The sequence below is a fragment of the Mirounga angustirostris genome, unplaced genomic scaffold (genome assembly GCF_029215605.1).
Source record: "Mirounga angustirostris isolate CCGP_5_RB_7025 unplaced genomic scaffold, mMirAng1.0.hap1 SCAF_7, whole genome shotgun sequence".
In the NCBI taxonomy this organism is placed as follows: domain Eukaryota; kingdom Metazoa; phylum Chordata; class Mammalia; order Carnivora; family Phocidae; genus Mirounga; species Mirounga angustirostris.
Window position 1 is genome coordinate 50,515,443 of NW_026991715.1, and position 19,762 is coordinate 50,535,204.

The 19,762-nt window shown below is 38.1% G+C and overlaps 2 protein-coding genes across 8 annotated transcripts in view; one reads left to right on the top strand and one right to left on the bottom strand.

Annotated features, from left to right (window-relative positions):
- The window catches only part of TRAPPC13 (trafficking protein particle complex subunit 13), a 38,412-nt gene extending 32,287 nt beyond the window's left edge, over positions 1 to 6,125 (top strand). For 3 of the 5 annotated variants that reach the window (XM_045895548.3, XM_064596175.1, XM_045895566.3), the window contains 4 exons: positions 1,107 to 1,305; positions 2,450 to 2,550; positions 4,379 to 4,529; positions 4,655 to 6,125. In XM_045895548.3, the coding sequence (XP_045751504.1) occupies positions 1,107 to 1,305; positions 2,450 to 2,550; positions 4,379 to 4,529; positions 4,655 to 4,762 (559 nt within the window). In that variant the 3' untranslated portion in view covers positions 4,763 to 6,125. The remainder of the gene's footprint in view (positions 1 to 1,106; positions 1,306 to 2,449; positions 2,551 to 4,378; positions 4,530 to 4,654) is intronic. The other 2 variants (XM_045895551.3, XM_064596176.1) reach the window with 1 other exon arrangement.
- The window catches only part of SGTB (small glutamine rich tetratricopeptide repeat co-chaperone beta), a 44,951-nt gene continuing 30,344 nt past the window's right edge, over positions 5,156 to 19,762 (bottom strand). For all 3 annotated transcript variants that reach the window (XM_064596178.1, XM_064596177.1, XM_045895590.3), the window contains 6 exons: positions 18,110 to 18,214; positions 14,040 to 14,178; positions 13,873 to 13,935; positions 10,726 to 10,763; positions 10,417 to 10,500; positions 5,156 to 9,324 (listed from right to left, as the gene is read on the bottom strand). In XM_064596178.1, coding sequence (XP_064452248.1) covers positions 9,213 to 9,324; positions 10,417 to 10,500; positions 10,726 to 10,763; positions 13,873 to 13,935; positions 14,040 to 14,178; positions 18,110 to 18,214 — 541 coding nt within the window. In that variant the 3' untranslated portion in view covers positions 5,156 to 9,212. The remainder of the gene's footprint in view (positions 9,325 to 10,416; positions 10,501 to 10,725; positions 10,764 to 13,872; positions 13,936 to 14,039; positions 14,179 to 18,109; positions 18,215 to 19,762) is intronic.

A 19,762-nucleotide genomic window follows, 5' to 3' on the forward strand; every position in this document is an offset into this window, starting at 1 on the left:
ATTCCTCCCTCCACAGAAAAGTACAAAGATCCTAGCCATTTGCATTTTATGTTTTGCTGTTGGAAGCACTGTCTTTTAATTTTTATAATTCAGTGAGGTAAATCTGAAACTGTTCATCCTTTCCTGCAAATGATAAAATTGAGGCATGGGAAGGAATGATGGAGAGGTTAGAAAGGATAAAGGTGAAGGGTGAGTTTTAAGAATATTCTGTCAGTGGGCGCCTGGGTGGCTCAGTTGGTTAAAGCGACTGCTTTCGGCTCAGATCATGATCCTGGAGTCCCTGGATCAAGTCCCGCATCGGGCTCCCTGCTCGGCAAGGAGCCTGCTTCTCCCTCTGACCCTCCCCCCTCTCATGTGCTCTCTCTCTCATTCTCTCTGTCTCAAATAAATAAATAAAATCTTTAAAAAAAAAAAAAAAGAATATTCGGTCAGCATTAAAAGGAGTGGGCATAGGAATAGATCTAGTTTTTTTACAAAAATGAAATACATATGTCTTTCTGTAGGTGATTTAAAAGAGGAAGAATAAATAAATATAAAGTTGACCTTAATATGGATAAGAAGGTAATAGCTGGAGAAAGTACCTGATTTCATTCATCAAGAATGAAACATTTACTTTTTATCTTATTATGATGGTTAAATTCAGTAAAGTTTGTAGCCTTCCAAATCCCCCCTGAGGAAAACAGTAACTTTCTAGTCTTCCCCTGATCTTTTAGTTCATTAAAAAATGATCACTTCGTTTACAATGGTATGTTTCTTTTTCCAAACTATTTTCTTTGAATTATAGAGAAATGGGACAGAATACTTTAGGTTTTGATTTCTGTTGCATTTTTTTCAGGTAATTGATACATATCCAGTATTTTAGGTAATGTATTGCATTCTATTATAAGGAACTTAAAGATTTTCCCTGTCACCTGAAAAATTTAAAGAAAAATAAATCCTCTCAGTTCAGGTCCTTTTTCATTTGTATTGAAACCACTGATCTGTTCTATTGAAGATATTTGGATGGTAAATCATTCAGTTCCTGTCCAAAGGAACAATCACAGCCATGGTTTTTCTTTTAAAAGACACTAGAGAATTTTCTCCATCTCTCTCTCCACCCCTCTCAGTGTAACTACATTTGGGTCAAGAGCGTATTTGCAGCCCATGGATACACGCCAGTATTTGTACTGCCTAAAACCCAAGAAGGAGTTTGCAGAAAAAGCAGGCATCATTAAAGGAGTAACAGTAATTGGAAAATTGGATATAGTGTGGAAAACAAATCTAGGTGAAAGGGGAAGATTACAGACCAGCCAACTTCAGCGAATGGTGAGTCTAGAAAAAACGTTGGAGGGGGTTTTGGTGTTTGGGGGTCAGATAGTTAGAACAGCTTAAATTTTCCTAGGTGCATCACTAAAAATCAGCGCTGTAAAAAGCATTAATATTATCCATAAATAAGAGATAAAAGACTAATAATTTTACTGGTCTCTAGGTAGAAACTTGGTATTGAGATGAATGAAAAATGTTCAAATGTTAATTTATCCATAATACATGGATTGTTACTCTACCAAATAGAAATTAAATTACTGCTCACCAATTTTTCCCTCCTGTGGTATCTCATGCTCACTGTTCATCTGACTTCCACTACGTTAAAGGTTTTTTTTGCAATGTCCTGAAACTCTTGGACTTACTACATTCACCAACTCAGTTCATACTTTTTTAAAGACTTTGAGAATCTGAGTCATCTGAAATTCAGAAAGTGAGTCCTGTTAAAGTTATCTTATAAGCATTACTTGAATATTTTACCTAATTTCTGCTCTTGAAGTAGGGAAGGCTACAGTCCTTTCTCTTGTGCTAGTGAGAGTATGCTACAGAATGTTCCCTTTATACTGAATATTAAATATTGTGATATATTCTTTAAAAATTACTCTTCTTTTACTATTTCAGGTAATAAGTGGGGGCGGAAAAAAGATTATCACTGAGCCTATTTTAAAATATAGCCATTAGCTATCATCTTGCCATGGATATTCCAAGCTTTGATGTTTCTATGGTCTTTTGTGGATGGACATGTTTGTTTGTTTGTTTTCCTGGATCTTTTCACAGCAATCTTACTCTGTTTAGGCAATAACCTTATGTTTTTAGAGTTACGTGTATGTATAAGCTATAGGATCTTTCGAAAGCATCCCTTTAAGATCAGACCTATTGAAGTTTCTTTACTATTTTACCTATTGATCCTTGCTGAACATGGAATAATCATCGCAAACACAGTCAGGGTCCATAGTGTTGTTCCACAGGCAATAGCAGCAAAATAAGTTAGAACAGAGAACAATAGAATGACTGGGAAGTATTTTTTCCAAACATCAGCTTGGAGACGTACCAGCTGTTGAGGAGTGAATGTGCTAGTGGGGTACCTTTATTAAAGTGGAAAGGTTTTATAATAGATGTATGTTAACTCTGTTGCTTTTTCTCTTAGGCTCCAGGTTATGGAGATGTTAGATTGTCTTTGGAGGCAATCCCAGATACCGTAAACCTAGAAGAACCTTTTCATATTACCTGTAAAATAACAAACTGCAGGTAATGGCAGTGTTTGTGGATGGGTGTCCTTTCCTCCTCGCCTACATCAAAGAGAATTAATGCCTTTTGAGTATGCTGTCTTAAGTTTCCTCTTGACGTAAGCCTTCTCTTATGTTGGTGTTGAATACTGTAAAGTCCTTCATCTGGTAGCTGTATACATTGCATTTTTTGAGGTCCTACTTTATTGGGCATTTTCTGTATTTTATTTCATTCATGCATCGTTCCCTGTGAGGTAGGTACTAGCTATTCGCATTTTATGCAAGAGAAAAACCAACTCAGAGGTGAAGTGACTTACTCAAGCTGAGAGAGCTAGAAAAGATGGGGCCAGAATTTGAAACCAGGTCTAATTGACTTTAGAGTCCATGCTCTTTTCATTGTTTACACTTCCTCACTCTTCAGATTACTAAAGCATGAATGAGGCACATTTTTATGGAATAATACATTATAGATTTAATGTAATAAGATAGATTTTTCTGAATTACACTTATACCTGAACTGTATCTTTAGCATTAAGAAAGTAAAAATTGGTTATGAACTTAATACAAGGGCTTGATCAATCATAGATAAAATAGGGCCTTGATAATAGAGTATAATCTAGCTGTTGGGATGCAAAGAGCACAGGGCTTTGAAGCCAGAAAAACCGAGAATTAAATTCCAGTCCTGTCACTTGTAGTGAAACTCATATTATTACTTGTTGGGGCATTTTGAAATTATTGCAGTGATGAATCCCATCCCACATAATCTGAATATATAATCTTTTAAAATTCCATTTCCACTCCAACTTTATGATATAGGAAATATTTAGCCTTCAGAATTACAAAAATACCTTCCTCCCTCTGAAGCTAGCGACCCTCCCATGCAGTTAACCATTCCTTTCTCTGTCCTAGCAAATTTTTATATAGTTTTTTAGTGACATTCATATATTGCTATATAGTCCCTCCCTTACTAGATTATGCATTATTCAATAAAAGGGATCATGTCTTACCTGCCATTGGAAAAGCATTGCCTGCCACATCATGGAAGTTCACTAAACAGCAACATGCACAGGGTCAAGACCCTGTGTGTATAGGTGTGCTTTTGGATTTTTTGTTTGCTTACATTTTTTGAGGTGTAGCAAATCAATTAATGGCCAAAATAAGGAGCCAATTAGGAGGAAAAAGAGTTAAAACAATTGAAAGTTGCCAGAAATGGTGGTAGAGCAGAGGCCTATAATTTACTTTGAGCCTTGGTTATTTAAAAAAAAAAAAAAATGTGTATGCCGTCATTGAAAGTTTTTTTTAACATGTTTAAGCTAAACTGGTGATATCACTTATAAGCAGAAGCAGTCTTATCATGTGACCAGTGAACAAACCTGAATAATATTTACTTAGAAATCTTGTCATTTTCTGTGTTATCTGCATGGTAAAGGAACATAGGTTAAATAGCAGAAAGAATCAGTTTATCTTTTTCTTTTCTGTAGAGTACCTAACAGAAATAGAAAACATAACGAGATTAGACACAGGTGTCTGGAAGTCTCCCAGAGAAATGGCAGAGCTGTTAACAGATCAGCACCAGGGAGCCAGGATTCAATAATAGAACCAGAAGGCTTATATCCAGTCAGGCAGATCAATCTCAGTGCCACTTTAAACCCTAGAAGATGCCATCTCCTTTTATTTTCCTGATTCTGTCTTCAGTGAAATAAAAATGACAATTACAGCTTTTTATTTCTGATTCTGCTTTTTATTCTCATGGATACCCTGAAAACAAATTCACTGGCACTAGGGAAGAAACACCAAGTACCACTTTGTGAAAGGAACAAGATTTATTCCTGTCTTTCTGATTCCTCCAGCAGTGAAAGGACTATGGATCTGGTTTTGGAAATGTGCAATACCAATTCTCTCCACTGGTGTGGCATTTCAGGAAGACAGCTTGGAAAGCTGCATCCCAGTTCCTCTCTCTGCCTTGCCCTTACTCTGCTGTCTTCAGTACAGGGACTGCAGGTGCGCACTCTGTTCAGTCATTTCGGTATCTGGGGACTATTAACCCATGGGCATTGACTCTTTCCACATTTTCTCTGGTAATTACCAATGAATGAAAATTCATGCCTCTGTCTTTCTCTCAATAGAGTGTCTCCGGCTTAAGACTAACAGACACGTTCTTAAAGAGAACATATGAATATGATGACATCGCACAGGTCTGTGTGGTATCTTCGGCCATTAAAGTGGAGAGCTGAAGATTTCCAGTGTTATGCTTTTCATTGAATTTCACAGAACTCTCTGTATTTTTGTCACCTTTGTGAAATGATCAAGTCTACAACAAAAATAAGTACCTGTTATTTAAATTTCTTTCCTGCCAAAGTTAAAATATTAAATATTTGTTTTGAAAAGAACCATCTACGGATTTTATCTTGTGAGTTATATTCTGAATGGACATTTGTACATTTTCTACACTCAGCCTATTCCATTTTTAGATAACCATTGGACTTTGTTCTCCAAAAGCTCTGTATTTGAGGCTGTTTGTCCCTAGCAAGTATCTGGAACGGGGAGTTAGCAAACATTTTATGTAAAGGGCCAGATACAAAATATTTGTCTTCGCAGGAAATGTGGTTTCTGTTGAAAATACTCAACTCTGCTGTTGTAGTGGGTCAGCAGCCAGGAGGCAAAAAGAGCAGGCAGTGTTTACAGAAACAGGCAACTGGCCAGATTTGGCCTGTAGGCCGTCGTTTGCTGACCTTGGTCCAAAAGATACAGTTGTTTAAAACTTTCGATTCTTACAATACTTTATTTAAAATTTTCCAATTAACCCCAGTTTTTTCCCTAACTCCTCAGTCAGCAGAAAAAGCTTAAGACAATGAGAGTAGGATATTGCTAACACAGTATGAGTGCTCCTCAATTTTCAGTTATTCTGTTTGTATGTACCTATGTTTGTGGTTACATATTAACACACATGTCTAAATTTCAGTTACTAACAGCGGATCAGAATTGGTTTAATTTCTTGGATTGTTGATTACTCTGTTAACTTTTAACTAAGAATCCTGATAATTTTCTAATTCTAAGCCAAAAAGTCCTGGGTTTTTTTTCACATTGAAAAATAAGCCCCTTATTTTCATAAGGCATGTTTAAAGGATTTCCACCTCTGCTATTTGATTTTGAACTCTACATCATGTATTAATACTATAAAACTGTCTCTGTATGTAATCACAGTGATTTACTTATTCCAGGAACAAAAGAGTAAGAAAGTTAAGATTGTAAACAAGTTTGCAACATGAATACATAAGTTTCGATATTTTGTAAGGAAACCAAAAGCTTACGCTGTTAAATAAAAACTTATTTTGGTAAGTTGAAATTCAAGGATGTAAATATAATTGCTTAAATGTTAGAGTGCATTAAGTTGAAATTCAAGGATGTAAATATAATTGCTTAAATGTTAGAGTGCATTAAGTCAAATACAAAAATTGGTTTTTCTTAAATGCATAATTATTTATTGCCATGACAAATTATTTGGTCCAGAGTAAAGCTATATTCAGAATGAGATTTGCCCCTTAAGTTGCACTAATAATGAAATACCTGTGCAAAATAAAGTGGAAGCAGTATAAAGCTGAAGTCTGTGTTTCTTCCAGAATGAGTAAGGATGATTAAATGATAAGACTATATATCCACTGCACTGTGTATTTCGATTGTTTTTTTAAGCATCTTCTCATGCCTGAACCTTCTGTTTCATTGTTCCAAATTTTAAAAGTAACATATAATGGTCACTTGGAATCTGCTATATAATTTGATTTAATTACAAAGTCTCTTTTATGATACACATTGTCCATTCTTTAAATAAAGGTTAGATAATGTCATCTTAGGATCTGTTTAAACCATATTATAAAAATTAGATAAACAGTTTGTCACATTAAATGAAAATGTCATTTGCATAAAAAGGACTTTTTAAGTTTTCCATAGCATCATGACAGCCACAGCTATTACAGTGAAGTGCGGTTAACAGAAGCCAATCATTCCTAAGTAGAATATATATAAAGATTGACTTTCATGTCCTCTTGCATCCCTTATAATTTTAAGAGTAGCTAGCACAATCAAACTGCACAAAACTTCCTTGAAATAATTTGCAGTGATTCCAAAGTGATGAAGGTATACCTAGATTGAATTTGTTATAGGTGGTATATCAACCAAGAAACAAACTAGAAAGTTGAAATGGAAGGAATATACCAGCTCTTTATGTAAAAAGAATGGCTTACCTCAACTATAGATACTAGCAAATCAAGACATTGTTTTAAAGTGTTTTTTCTTATAATGTGTTATAACAATTTTGGTATCAGTAAATCGCTAAATAAAATGAGTTGGAAAGTGTTTCCTCTTCTTCTGTTTTCTGAAAGAGATAGTGTGGAATTGATAGTATTTCTCCTGTCAATGTTTGGTAGAATTTACCATTGAAATCATCTGGGCCCGTAGCTTGCTCTTCTGGAGGATATCTGTTTCTTCACTGAGCTTTGGTAATTTTTATCTTACAGGGAATTAATGTTTCATGTAAGTTGTGCAGTATATGGACCTAGAGTTGGTCATTGTATTTTCTGATTATCCCTGTAAAGTCCAGAAGGCTGTGGTGATATCCCCTTTCACTTCTGGCACTGTTGATTTGTATTTTCTTTTTTTCCTAGTCAGTCACCTAGAGGCTTACCAATTTTATTGATATAAAAGCATTTTAATGCACTCAAGATAGTTTTGATAGAAACTTTTTCTTACCACTGGATAAGAGTAGCTATTTTTTTTTTTTTTAATTAAGCAAGCTCTATGTCCAGCGTGGAGCCTGAACTCATGAACTCATGACCCTGAGATCAAGAGTCACATGCTCTACCTACTGAGCCAGTCAGGTGCCCCAAGAGTAGCTAATTTTTAATTGTGGATCACCTTTCACTTTTCTTTTTCCAGAACAGCCCTACCTTTCATGTGAATAGTCAGTACTTCATTCTGTATAACAAACACTTGAACACTAGAACTTGAATTTAACTTTATAAAAAATTAAGTTGGCTTAGATGGAATATAGGAGATTTCATTCAGAGGGCCTAAAATTTTAAGTCCTGTTCTTCTCTGGCCAGAACTATAGATTTATATGGGTCTTCCTTATAGCGTGAACATAGGCAGTCATGCATTTGCTGGTCTGAGGAGAAGTCTCTAACTTAACCATTCCTCTAAATTAGAGTCCTTGGACCTACATCAGAACCACCTGGTATGCTATTTAAAATGGTGATTCCTAGGCCTTACTACAGGACACATTAAAATTGCATTTTTAATGAATTCTTACAATGAAATTACAGAACCACTGTTCTAATCTCACAAGGGAAAGAAAGGAAAAGTTGGTTTTTAAACTTACAGATACCAGGTCTTCTGAGGACAATAGTTATAGTAAAGCCCTCATCATCATGAGTATTACTAACTTAATTTTGTATTACTTTTTCAGTTGTCTCTCACAACACTTGTGAAATTGTGTGTTCACCCAACTTTACCAATTCCATAATTAACAAAAGAAATTCCAGTTAGAATGGTCTTTCCATCACTGTAGTTAAAGCCATGCCATTAATACTTAATGCCACATTTCTTCATTAACTACTATGAATTCTGATTTCAGTGAAATATTTTAAGTCCCCTGTTATGTTTACATTGCATCAAATTAGGATTAAGCATAAAAGCAACATGCCAAGCCAAATTACAGCAAAGGTCTACATGAACAAGCAATGTTAGTGATAGAAGCTTTTCTTAATCCATCAAATAATTAGTGAGTTTTTAAAAAATCAGTATTTATATGCACATAATTAAATGCCACTTAGAAAATCCTTAACTTGAGGGTCAAACCACTGGCTTATTTAAATGTAAATATATTTGAGAGTTTCCATGGTAAGGGCACCACTGGAGAAATTGTGTACATTAAACGGAATAGTTATACAAAGGACCTAAAGAACCATTAAGGATTTCTAAATGTATTTTATTATGTTCTTAGAGTAATTGGCCATGCTAATGTTATCAAGACCAAACTGCAGGCAAGATGAGTTAAGAACTATGCAGAAAACCTGAACAGCCTACCTTCACTCTCTGTACATTCACAGCATCTATTTTCCTTTTCAAAAAACAACCCCTGCGCCAAATGCTGCTTTCCACCAGCTCTCAGTATTCCCTGTTACCCATCAGAACAAGCAGCATTAAAGACAGTACTGGCCCTGTGATCTATATTCAGTCCTGAGAGCACTTTCCAAATGAAATCTAGACAACAAATTTCTTCTCTCCAGACACGCTGTTCAGTGGCCAGGATATTTCTCCTAAACCAGCATGAGAAACCTTTCCTCTTCATCATTTCCATCTTTCAAAGAAGTTTGCATACGGGAATCTGGAGCTGGAGAGCTCACCAATAAACAGCCTTACTGTTCAATAAATGAACTCTGCTATTAGGTCTAACATACAAATACGATGATGAGGATTTGAAAATGGAACCCTGTCCAGTACTACACTGGCACTCCACAGGGCTACTGATCATTTGTTTGCAAAGGAGTCACGTTATGTTCAAGTCTTTATGCTAAACCTATCGTCTAGACAGACTGATTCTTTAGGTGTCTTTGTTTTGGCCACTATCTACAGCAAACACGTAAGAGCCATAATCATTTGTGCTCTGGGCCAGGGTCCCTGGTCAAGTCACGAATGTTCTTCAGTACTGCTGCTGAATGATCTGCTCCGGATGTGATTTCTAAGTTGCTCTATAAGTTCAGGATTCTGTTGCTGTATCTGCTGAGCAAACTGCTGTCCCCTGTAGTGAAGAGGCAAAGTGGTATGAATTAGGGAACTTGTAGTCATATCATACCCATGCAAAGAGAACTGCAGAGGATGTGGGTATTACTCAAAGGGAACTTTTTCTATAAAAACAGATCTTAGATCTGTTTATAGAAACCTGATTTTAGTATCTTCCAGTTACAAATAACCTCTATATAGCATTATTACAGTGCAGTGTTCTTCATAAGAAACAAAACAACCATGGTAAAAAGTGACTTCCTGAAATCAGGGTGAAATCCACCCCCACTAGGGCTTAACCACAAATAAAGGGCTGAACAGTACATGCTTTCGTTGTAGGTGCTCAAATACAATGCAAGGAATTTTTCTTGTCATCAGGTATGATAGGTGCCACACCCATTCTCGTCACCTATATGTCACCTGATATAACTGATTTTTACAAAGGCAAAGAATCTTAATACAAATTCCTCCATGTGTATTCTTCAACTGCAAGTGTTACATATCACTAGAATCATGCCACGTAAAGATCACTCTAAAAATGGCAATCTTGTAAGTGGGGTTACGTGGTTGCGATCACAAAAAGCAAATGGTCCTTGTGTCTTCATATAAAATTTCCAGTGGCAACATGACACACAGATTCAAAAATCAGTTCAAAATGCAGAGTATCTTAAGCAACTTGGGTAGAAGTGAAGGTAGTGTGCTCAAATAATGAGAAGATCAAGGAGTTCCTTTGGTGATGACATGTACTGAAAAAGTGCAAATAAAATAGTTTCCTAAGTTGTTGGGACATTAATATATGGAATACATGATTTTTAAATATGAGTCTACCTAAATTAATACATACTTTAAGCATATATTTGACTTTCATCTATATCCTTGAGTAGCTATTCAAATCTGCCAAAAAACTTTTTCATGGGTACAGATCTTCTGAATTCCTGCCCTTCAATCTGAAAATTCCATGTTAATAAATTTCTTTAGACTGAGTAACTAATGAGGCCACTGATACTAACAGTCAAAAAATTTTTAAAAGAAAGCCCCCTGGTCCCTTCACTTCAGAGACAAGCTGTAAAACATAAACTTTTTTACTATTTCTATCTTAAGTAACACTTACGCTTGGATGAGGCTAGACAGGTCAGTTAGTCCTCCAACTCCAGCAGCAGGTCCCCCAATAGCATTTGTCATCATTCCTGACATTCTAGAATAGGCAAGAAATACATCACTGAGATGGGTATATATTCTTAACAAGTAGGACACTGGCTAAGGAGAAGTCAGTTAAATATACCCGCGCTGTGTAGAAGGCCAAATGTGAATGGCTCTAAGTTCTAATTGGCTGGAATTCATCTACCGTGTACCACTTATCATGTGGAGCCGATGTGCTCAAATTAGGAGCCTGGCAGATGGGAGGGGAAAATATACTTACAGCTGCTGAACTTGAGGATTCTGCATTAAACTTGCTGCCTGGAATTTAAAAATGGCATCTCCCATTAAAGGCAGTCAATATTTAAGAGTCTTTAATAAAGATTAAAAAAAAAACAAAACCAGGAATGAAAGCTAAACCACACATGTTCTAACATTCTTTAGAGTTTTAGTGTACTTTTTTTGAGAGAGAGCACTCGTGCATGAAACGGGGGTGGTGGGGAGGGGACGAGAATCCCAAGCAGGCTCTGTACCTGATGAGGGGCTCTATCTCATGACCCTGAGATCATGACCGGGGCCAAAACCAAGAGCGGGACACTTAACCAACTGAGCCACCCAGGCGCCCCTAGTTTTAGTGTACTTTTAAACAAAGTGAATGAATGTAAAAAAAGGAAGTACTAGGAAAAATGGCATTGAAAATACACTGCAAATGGGACGCCTGGGTGGCTCGGTTGGTTAAGCGTCTGCCTTTGGCTCAGGTCACTTGTAAAACTTTCTATTTTGAAAGCATATCAATCTTTTTTTTTTTTTTTTTGCCTCAAATGTTCTTGTAAATTTTACTCTAAATCTTTGTAGACAGTAATTTTGATTTACTGACCCTAAATGAGGTGTTGGGAAAAGCCATCCCTCGCTTCATTGCCATAGAGAGAACTGTTTGACTTCCTTGCAAGCAATTCAGTAACTTTCCTCAAGTCTTGGTTAGGCCTGGTGCCTCTGCACCAACACACAAGCACTATGGTCTTTACACAGAAAAAGCAGGATTTACGAGCTATAAATATAAAGCCTTTTGTTTCACAATCCTTTTAATCTGATTCTGCAAAAGCAGTTCATCCTCTTCTAGATTCTAGGACCTAGAAGAAATACAGAGCAGATCCTAGGGCTTTTCTGGTCACTTTTAAGTAAGCAGTCCTCTGGTTGCTTTTTTGTCTTTTGGGTTTTTTTTTTTTGAGAAAGTGAGAGGATGAGTGGAGGGGCAGAGGGAGAGGGAGAAGCAGGCCTCCCGCTGAGCAGGGAGCCCGATGCGGGGCTCGATCCCAGGACCCTGGGATCATGACCCGAGCTGAAGGCAGATGCTCAACCAACTGAGCAACCCAGGCAGCCCCCTCTAGTCGCTTTAAGTTGGAAATGACCTCTGGTTCAGTACTGCACATCTTGCTCACTGTAATAACCAAATACATAAAACTTCATTTACAGGCAAAGCATTTCCCCTCCCCGGCCTGGGCCTACTTCACATGGGCCAGTTGCACCAGAAGAGAGAGGCACAACTGCCCGCTCTTCTTCACCACAGTGTTTCTCTGCCTCTCCCCCCAGCTGGCTGGGCAAGAGTCCTGGCCCTCGAGGAAGCCACAGAGTCAGGGCTACAGGAAAGTTATTTGATCACTGGTCGTATCTCAGTGGTTTTGCATTGGTGCTCTTTGGATGTGCAGATTGTTTACTCGGGACCTCTCTTGGGGCTCTTTCTAAGGGCCTTCAGAAACTTCTCCCACTCCTGCCCCTCCGGCCAGTTCTCATCTATCCTCTGAGAAGGATAATTGACTCTCTGCATGGACACTGTGACTTTCCCTTTAGTCCCAAGTTCTTTGCAGTCCTCCTCTAGAGACTCTGTGTTGGGGTCCTGTCACCTTCCAGGAGGCCTTTCCAGGCAGATCGCACTGGACTATCTTATGAGCAAGTGTGCTCACCCTGGTCCACAGAAAACACCCCTCCACTCCACTGGCGTCAGTACAGTTACTTGCTAAACCACACAGGCTCCTTTAGCCAGCAGGTCAGACACCAGCCTACTGGGGGCCATCTGGAAGGCTCTCAGGAGTGGGCCAGAAAAGCCCTTTCTCTGGGGGCTTGAGAGGAGGGCAGGCCCCCTTCACTCCCTCACACATGGAGAAAGGCTCTGTAACTCCAATAGCTTTCTCCAAAAATCCTCTTACTGTCTATCAACCTGACTCTTTTTTACAAGTCACACAGTATGTTTTTAACTGCCACCTTTTGCAACACTACACTTTGGTACTTAGCATCTTGAGGGCTAAGACAAATCTGAAACTAGAAGAAATCCATTTTCACATCTTAACTACAATAGCATAACCTGAGGCCTGGAAATGGCTAGCAATGCTAAAAATGTCACAAAACCTACAAAGAGCCATATAAATGCTGGCATGCACACAAGAAGACTAACTTAAATGTGATGGGCTCAATCCTGAGACTTGAGAAGAGTTACTGAATTATTTGCAAATCAAATAATTATCTCTCTGATAATAAAAGCAAGTAGTGGCTTTCCCAACACCTCAGTTTGAGTGAGTGATTCAAAAATTAACCACTGTCTACAAAGATCTCAACTACCAATTGTAAACTGCCAATTGCTACAAACCTACTAATTGTTTAAAAGACTTCTTTTAAACAATCTCACTGAGAATGAGCCATCTGTGCATTTCAATTCAAAGATTCCGTGGATGCATGACACATTTTTTGAAAGAACCAAAGATGAATTCAAGTGGTACTGCCGCCTTCCAAGGGCATGGCATGTGGTGGAACGAATCGTTCTCAACCAGAAATAATCACTCAAGGAGCTTTATATGCCCAGGTAACATCCCAATCCACTAAATCAGTTTCCACAAACTAGACCAGAGTATGTGCGTTTTCAAAAAGATCCATGGGTCATTTTGTTGTTTTTGCAGGATGGAAAACATACATCTGAGGATTATACTAAAAGTTCAAATAAACTCTTAGGATAGAAAGGAAGCAGACCATGAGAGGAGAGCTTAGGGCACCACGACAGTCAAACTATTCAGACTTGAATTATTAGAGATCTTCCTAGGGCTGCTTTCATGGAAAAGAGTTGTTTTTGACCTTTTGTAGATACGCAGACCCCTTTGCCACTTGGATGAAAAATACGGTTCTCTCCATAGAAAAGTGCATATGTGCACATGTATGAAAATTTTTTATACATTTTCAGGGAATCCGTGGGCTTCCTCCAGTCTCTCCATGGCTTTCTCACAAAGAGGTACGTAGGCAGGTTAAAAACCTGAGCCAGAGTGCTGTATCCCCACTCCACCACCACCCCCGCCACAAAAGCTTTAGTATTGGTTTCTAAAAGTTTGGGAACCACAAAGCTCTATGGAAAACAGACCCAGCAGAGCAGAAAAGGAAATATACTCACCATACTAATGAAGGCTGGATTATTTATTAAGCTAGCCATGTCAAAGCTCAATCCAGTTCCTGTCTGTAAAACAATTATATCTGAGAATTAGTCCAACCACTATAATTTGATTATAATAAATTGAGGATGACAGAAAATATTTCCCTCATCTGTCATTAATAACTTACAGGACTGGATACCTCTCTTAACTTCTGTTCTGCTATTTTCAGATTTGACTTATAAGAATCATTTTCAGGGTCAAGATCTAATGCCTTTTGGTAACTTGTAACTGCTTCTTCAAATTTATTGATGGCAGTGAGGGCCAGTCTGAAAAGAATAAAATATAAGAGTTTAAGATATATGTTTGAAAAACATCAGGACATCACCAACAGTCAAACGTCTGTCTTGGTAATCAATTCGAATCCAGACTACGCTTACTTGATTCACTGTACTATGTGATTCAGAGGAATATCACTAAAATTCCTTCTAATTCCAAGATTCTGTAAGTCTGGACTCTCTCCATTCTGCTTGCTGACAACCTTAGCTCTCCCATAAGTCATGAATTTAATGCTTAGAAATGACACTTACCTACCCTTTCAATTTTAAGCCTAGTATGTGAAGTAATTGCCTTATGAATGATAAAGCTCCACAAAGATGTGAGCTGACTAACAACCTGTGGCCATTATAACTCATGATGCTAAAACCATTTTAGGGACTCTGAATTAGATGTGTGCTTCCTAATGCCCCATTTTCTTCCTTCTTCCTAACAAAGACACTGAGCCACAATAAATATCAATTTGCCATTAAAAAAATAAAAAACAAAAATGGGCGATGGGGTATCAGTGGACTACTCGTGAAGAGGACATCTTAGGTGTGAAGTAGATAAAATTAGCATTTTTACAACTCAACACATTTTTATCCCAGGCACAGATCAAAGAGTTTGTTATTAAATTTTGTTTTCCTCTTCCTAGTTAGAATTGATTTATCAGAAAATTACTTCAGAACTATACACTAATGGTATATACGGATAGATAGTAGTGAGGTTTGTTTATAGTATAGGGTTGTTTTTAACAAATTACTCCACTTCTTTCTTGGATGACTTACCTCCCAGACTTCTGATCAAGACAGAATACAGTGTCTAACCACAGAAAAATTCTCAAAACCTAATTCGTTTTCTTCCAGTCAACAATGAAAGATATTTTTTCAGAGTCCTCAATGAATCAACAGTCAATAAATACTTATTAAAACCCTACTGCGTACCAGATACTATTTTGTAGTTCACAATGAGAAAGATAAAGCCCTTGAGTTTAAGAAAATTCCATCCTAACTGGAAAGATAAGTAATAAACATGCAAATAAAATCATAATATTAAAGAGAGGGGGAGCTCCTCAAAGACAGCCACAATGAAAAGACGTGGGTGATGAGTAGATAGCAGTCACGTGAAAGTCAAAGGAGGAGCATTCTAAACAGAAGACATGGTAAACACAATGGCCCTGCGAACGATGTGTTTGGTATACTTAAGGAACGGGACGAAAGCTGATGAGGAGGGAGCACAGAAAATAAAGTGTGGAAAGATGATGTCAGAGAATAATCAGATGCCAGATCATATAAGACCACGGTTAGGAGTCTGCATTTTGTTCTCGTCGCAATGGAGTGACAGATCTGATTTATGCTTTAGAACATTCACTCTGGGGGGTGCCTGGGTGGCTGTCAGTTAAGCCTCTGACTCGTGACTTTGGCTCAGGTCATGATCTCAGGGTTGTGAGACTGAACCCTATGTTAGGCTGCGTGCTGGGTGTGGAGCTTAAGATTCTCTCTCCCTCTGCCCCTTCACCCTTCTCCTCTCTCTCTCTCTCTCCCCATCTCTTAAAAAAAAAAAAAATAGAAGAAAAGAACATTCTGGCTTTTCTGCAGACGAATCAACATGGGTATGGGTAAAATGGTGGCAAGGGGGACCAGTTATGAAGCTACTGCAGTAGCCTACGTAAGAGATAATAATTTGGGCTAGGGTTAGAAACAAGATAGCATTCAATGCTTGAGGTGAAGATATATATGGAAACCAGAATTGACAGGACTTGCTGATAGATTAGTTGTGTCAGGCATAATAAGACTGAAGGATGACTCCTAGGCTTTTGACCTTTTGGCACTGGTAGGTGAATGATGGTACCATTTACTGAGCTGGGAAAGATTTAAGAAGGGAACAAAAGTTCTTTTGGGGGCATGTTAAGCTTTAAATGCCTATCAAACATCTAAGTGGAGATGAAAAGTAGTTGAATATATGAGTACGGAGTTCAGACATATAACCTAAGAACTGCATCATCATATACAGTTGAGACTCGTTAACAACAGAAGTTATATTCTATAAAGTCATCACAAACAATAAATTAGCAAATAATGAACAATTGCTCCTAGAGGAAATATAGGGTTGGGCTCCTGTGAGTTTTTGGTCACAACATTTTCATCAACAGATCAAAACCTAACCTTATTTTATGTGTGTTTCTTTTTAAAGAAACCTTATTTAATACATATTAATGATTCATTGGCACTGAACTAACAGCCAACAGCACTAACTCATGTCTCATAAAAAATTATCTATATTTTCTTTATAAGGCACATAGTAGCCTTCTTGTGATTAGGAACACTAGACAACACTTCAGCCTACATTTGGGGGCCATTGTAAACAGGGAAATCAACCACAAAAGGCATGAAAATGCAAAAAAAAAAAAAAGAAAGAAAGAAAAAACAGCTCCAGAAAGACTGTGAAAACGACGCTCATTTACAGCATGAGAACTAAAACAAAAAGGCAGAGCATCATCTTACCAGACCTCTGCTGAGAACTGGCATGACAGGTGACTCAAATTTTTCACCCTTCTGTGAAAGACCACAAAAGCACAGTGATTACTGATTTGGAGGTTACAAGAAAATTTCAGCATGTAGGCAAATTCTATATACAGAATCCATGAATAATGAGTACTGACTGTAGATGGAATTTAAAAGCATGGGACAGGTTGGAATCAGAAGAGAGAACAGAAAAATGGCAGCAGCAGAGGAGAGAGCCCTGAAGTCCTCCGTCGTTTAGAGGTGGTACAGAGGGAAGAACCAGCAGGGGAGACTGGGAAAGAGCATCCAGTGAAGCAGAAGGAGAACCAGGAAGTGTGAAGTCACAGAAGAGGAGAGAATGAAGTATTTCAAGTATCAGTTAATCGTGCCAGGGCGCCTGGGTGACTCAGTTGGAAGAGCATGCGACTCTTGATCTCGGGGTCATGAGTTTGGGCCCCACACTGGGTAGAGAAATTACTTAAATAAATAAACTTTAAAAGAAAAAAAAAAAGTTAATCATGCCAGATACTAAAACATGGGGCAGGGTAAGGACAGAGACGTGAACACTGGCCCTGGGAAAATACGGACAACCGGGGACTGTGAACAGGGCTGTCAACAGAGTGACAGAGATGAAAGCCCAATCAGAGCGAGCGGAAGGCAAATGAGACATGAGGGAGATGAGACAGCAAACACAGGCAGCTATGGCAGCAATTCAGAGAAAGAAGAGCTGGGAAGGGGCCTCTCTGGGAAAAGGACAGTTCCAATGGGTGATTTTCTATGACCTTTTCACATGGAGTCATTGTCACTGATAGAGGTAGGAAGTCTGGTGTTGCAGAAGATAAAGGAGAGGATATCAAGCATAAAGTCCTGGGGAAGGTACAAAGGGATGAGATATATGGCATGAGTGAAGGCAAGTCTTAGAAAAGAACCCTTCCATTTGAACAGGAACAAAAGGCAGTCTGTGAGGATACAAATGCAGGTGGATTGGTTGATTCAGAAGCAGGAAGAGTAGTTACTTTTCTTCTAAATGCATCTATTTTTCTCAATTAATTGCAAGGCAAACATGAGCTGAGAGTCACCATGGAGCATGCGGTAGAAATTTGAAGAGAGAAGAGAAGGTGGGAAGAAAGTGGTATGGTGAATGTAGAAGGAAGTATAGTAGGATTGTCCACCAAAATACTGAGTACTCATTTGAGATCTGTGGCCTTGAACATGAAGTGAGTCTACTCAGTATGGTTGTATGATTTTCTCCAACAACCAACCATTCATCATACAACGGGTCACCTCTATCCAAGTCAAATTAGTTGCAGTCATTTCCTCTCTCAATGGTATATTGATCTTCCTTGCAATATTTAAGCAGGAAATTGGAAACCAAACCATTAAGAACAGCAAATCTGATACTCCCTGGTACTTCTTTGAACATTTTGCCAGAACTTACCCCATTCTCCCATATGCCTTGCTGTATTTTGAATCAATTGCTATTGCTTTCTCACAATCCTTTATTGCATCTGTGTAGTGGCCTAATTTACTCTGAGCGGCAGCCCTAAGAGAAAGAGAAGAGATTTTTATTATAAGCAGCCCTCAAGGCACTAATTTAGATTGTCAGGTACTAATAAAACTACATTTCCTTGTCCCAATTTGTATATCACTGCCAGTAAATATCTAAATCAAACTAAGATAATTCTATAATCAAACAAAAAGATAATTCAAAAGTAAATCTCAGAGAAAATATGCAGGCTACCTTTCACTGTTTGCTTTGCTAGAGAAAAGACAAATAAGTGAATCATACCAGTGATCTACCTACTTATTGCTTTTCTAATTTGCCCAAACAGAAAAATGAAAGCACCAGGACATGTGGGATTACTAAGGAAGTGTGCAGAATGATGGCTACCCAGTGTTATGCTGTAAAATGGTCACTTTACTAGTAGGGTTAAGATCATCATCGGGCAAGTCTAAGATCAAAATTTAACCTAAATCTGGCTGCAAATGAAGGATGGCAATGCATTCCATCCACTTAGCACAGAATCTCAGAGCGATTAAATACTATTGAATCCTTTCCAGTTACTTCTTTTATTTATTTTATTTTTTTATTATGTTAATCACCATACATTACATCATTAGTTTTTGATGTAGTGTTCCATGATTCACTGTTTGCGTATAACACCCAGTGCTCCATTCAATACGTGCCCTCCTTAATACCCATCACCAGGATAACCCATTCCCCCACCCCCCTCCCCTCTAGGACCCTCAGTTTGTTTCTCAGAGTCCGTAGTCTCTCATGGTTCGTTCTCCTCCGATTTCCCCCCTCCAGTTACTTCTAATGGAACTTTCCTGGAATAACTTGATTCCAGGGTGTGATGGTATAATGAAGCTACTTTCTATTCCTCCACACAATCCTGATAGTAGATAGCCCTCTGTTTCCCTGCTGTCACGCTCACTTCAACCCTCAGGGCCATTCTAAACAAGGAAAATGACTGTCCTACATGCAAGCTCTTCAAACTAAAACATTCCACCATTTCTCCTGCCCTCCATCCCACTCCCACCACTGCTCCATTCACTCTTCTCCAGACTAAATATTTCTACTTACTCATTCAACTAATACATCTATTAAGGTCTAGCTAATGCACAGATACTTTTCTAGGCATAGAGCAGTAATCAGAATAATATTCCTGGCCTCAACAGTGCTTAGGTTCCTGGGAGGGGTGGAGGTAGCTGGCAGGCTATAAAGGAAAGGTGGTGGTCAGTCCAGTTTTCTGTCAATTTTTCTTCATATAGCATGACTGAGACTCTCTTTCCAAATTAAGATTATAAAATTTTTTTAAAAAATAAACATACAGTCTCCTTTCTTTCAGTGAAAAAAAATGTAGTGTCGAAGTCCAGAATTCAACAAACCTGATTTGGTAGTTCATATGAAAAAGAGGCATGGGTTTATTTGAACATCCAACACACACTAACCAGCATGAGAAGGATGGCCATTAAAAATGACCATTAAAAGAAGAGATATAGAATGTATAACTTCCAAATAATTAGAAAGAAAAAAATGAAGTAAAAATAACTCAATACCATAGAAGGCAAAAAAAAAAAAAAAGAG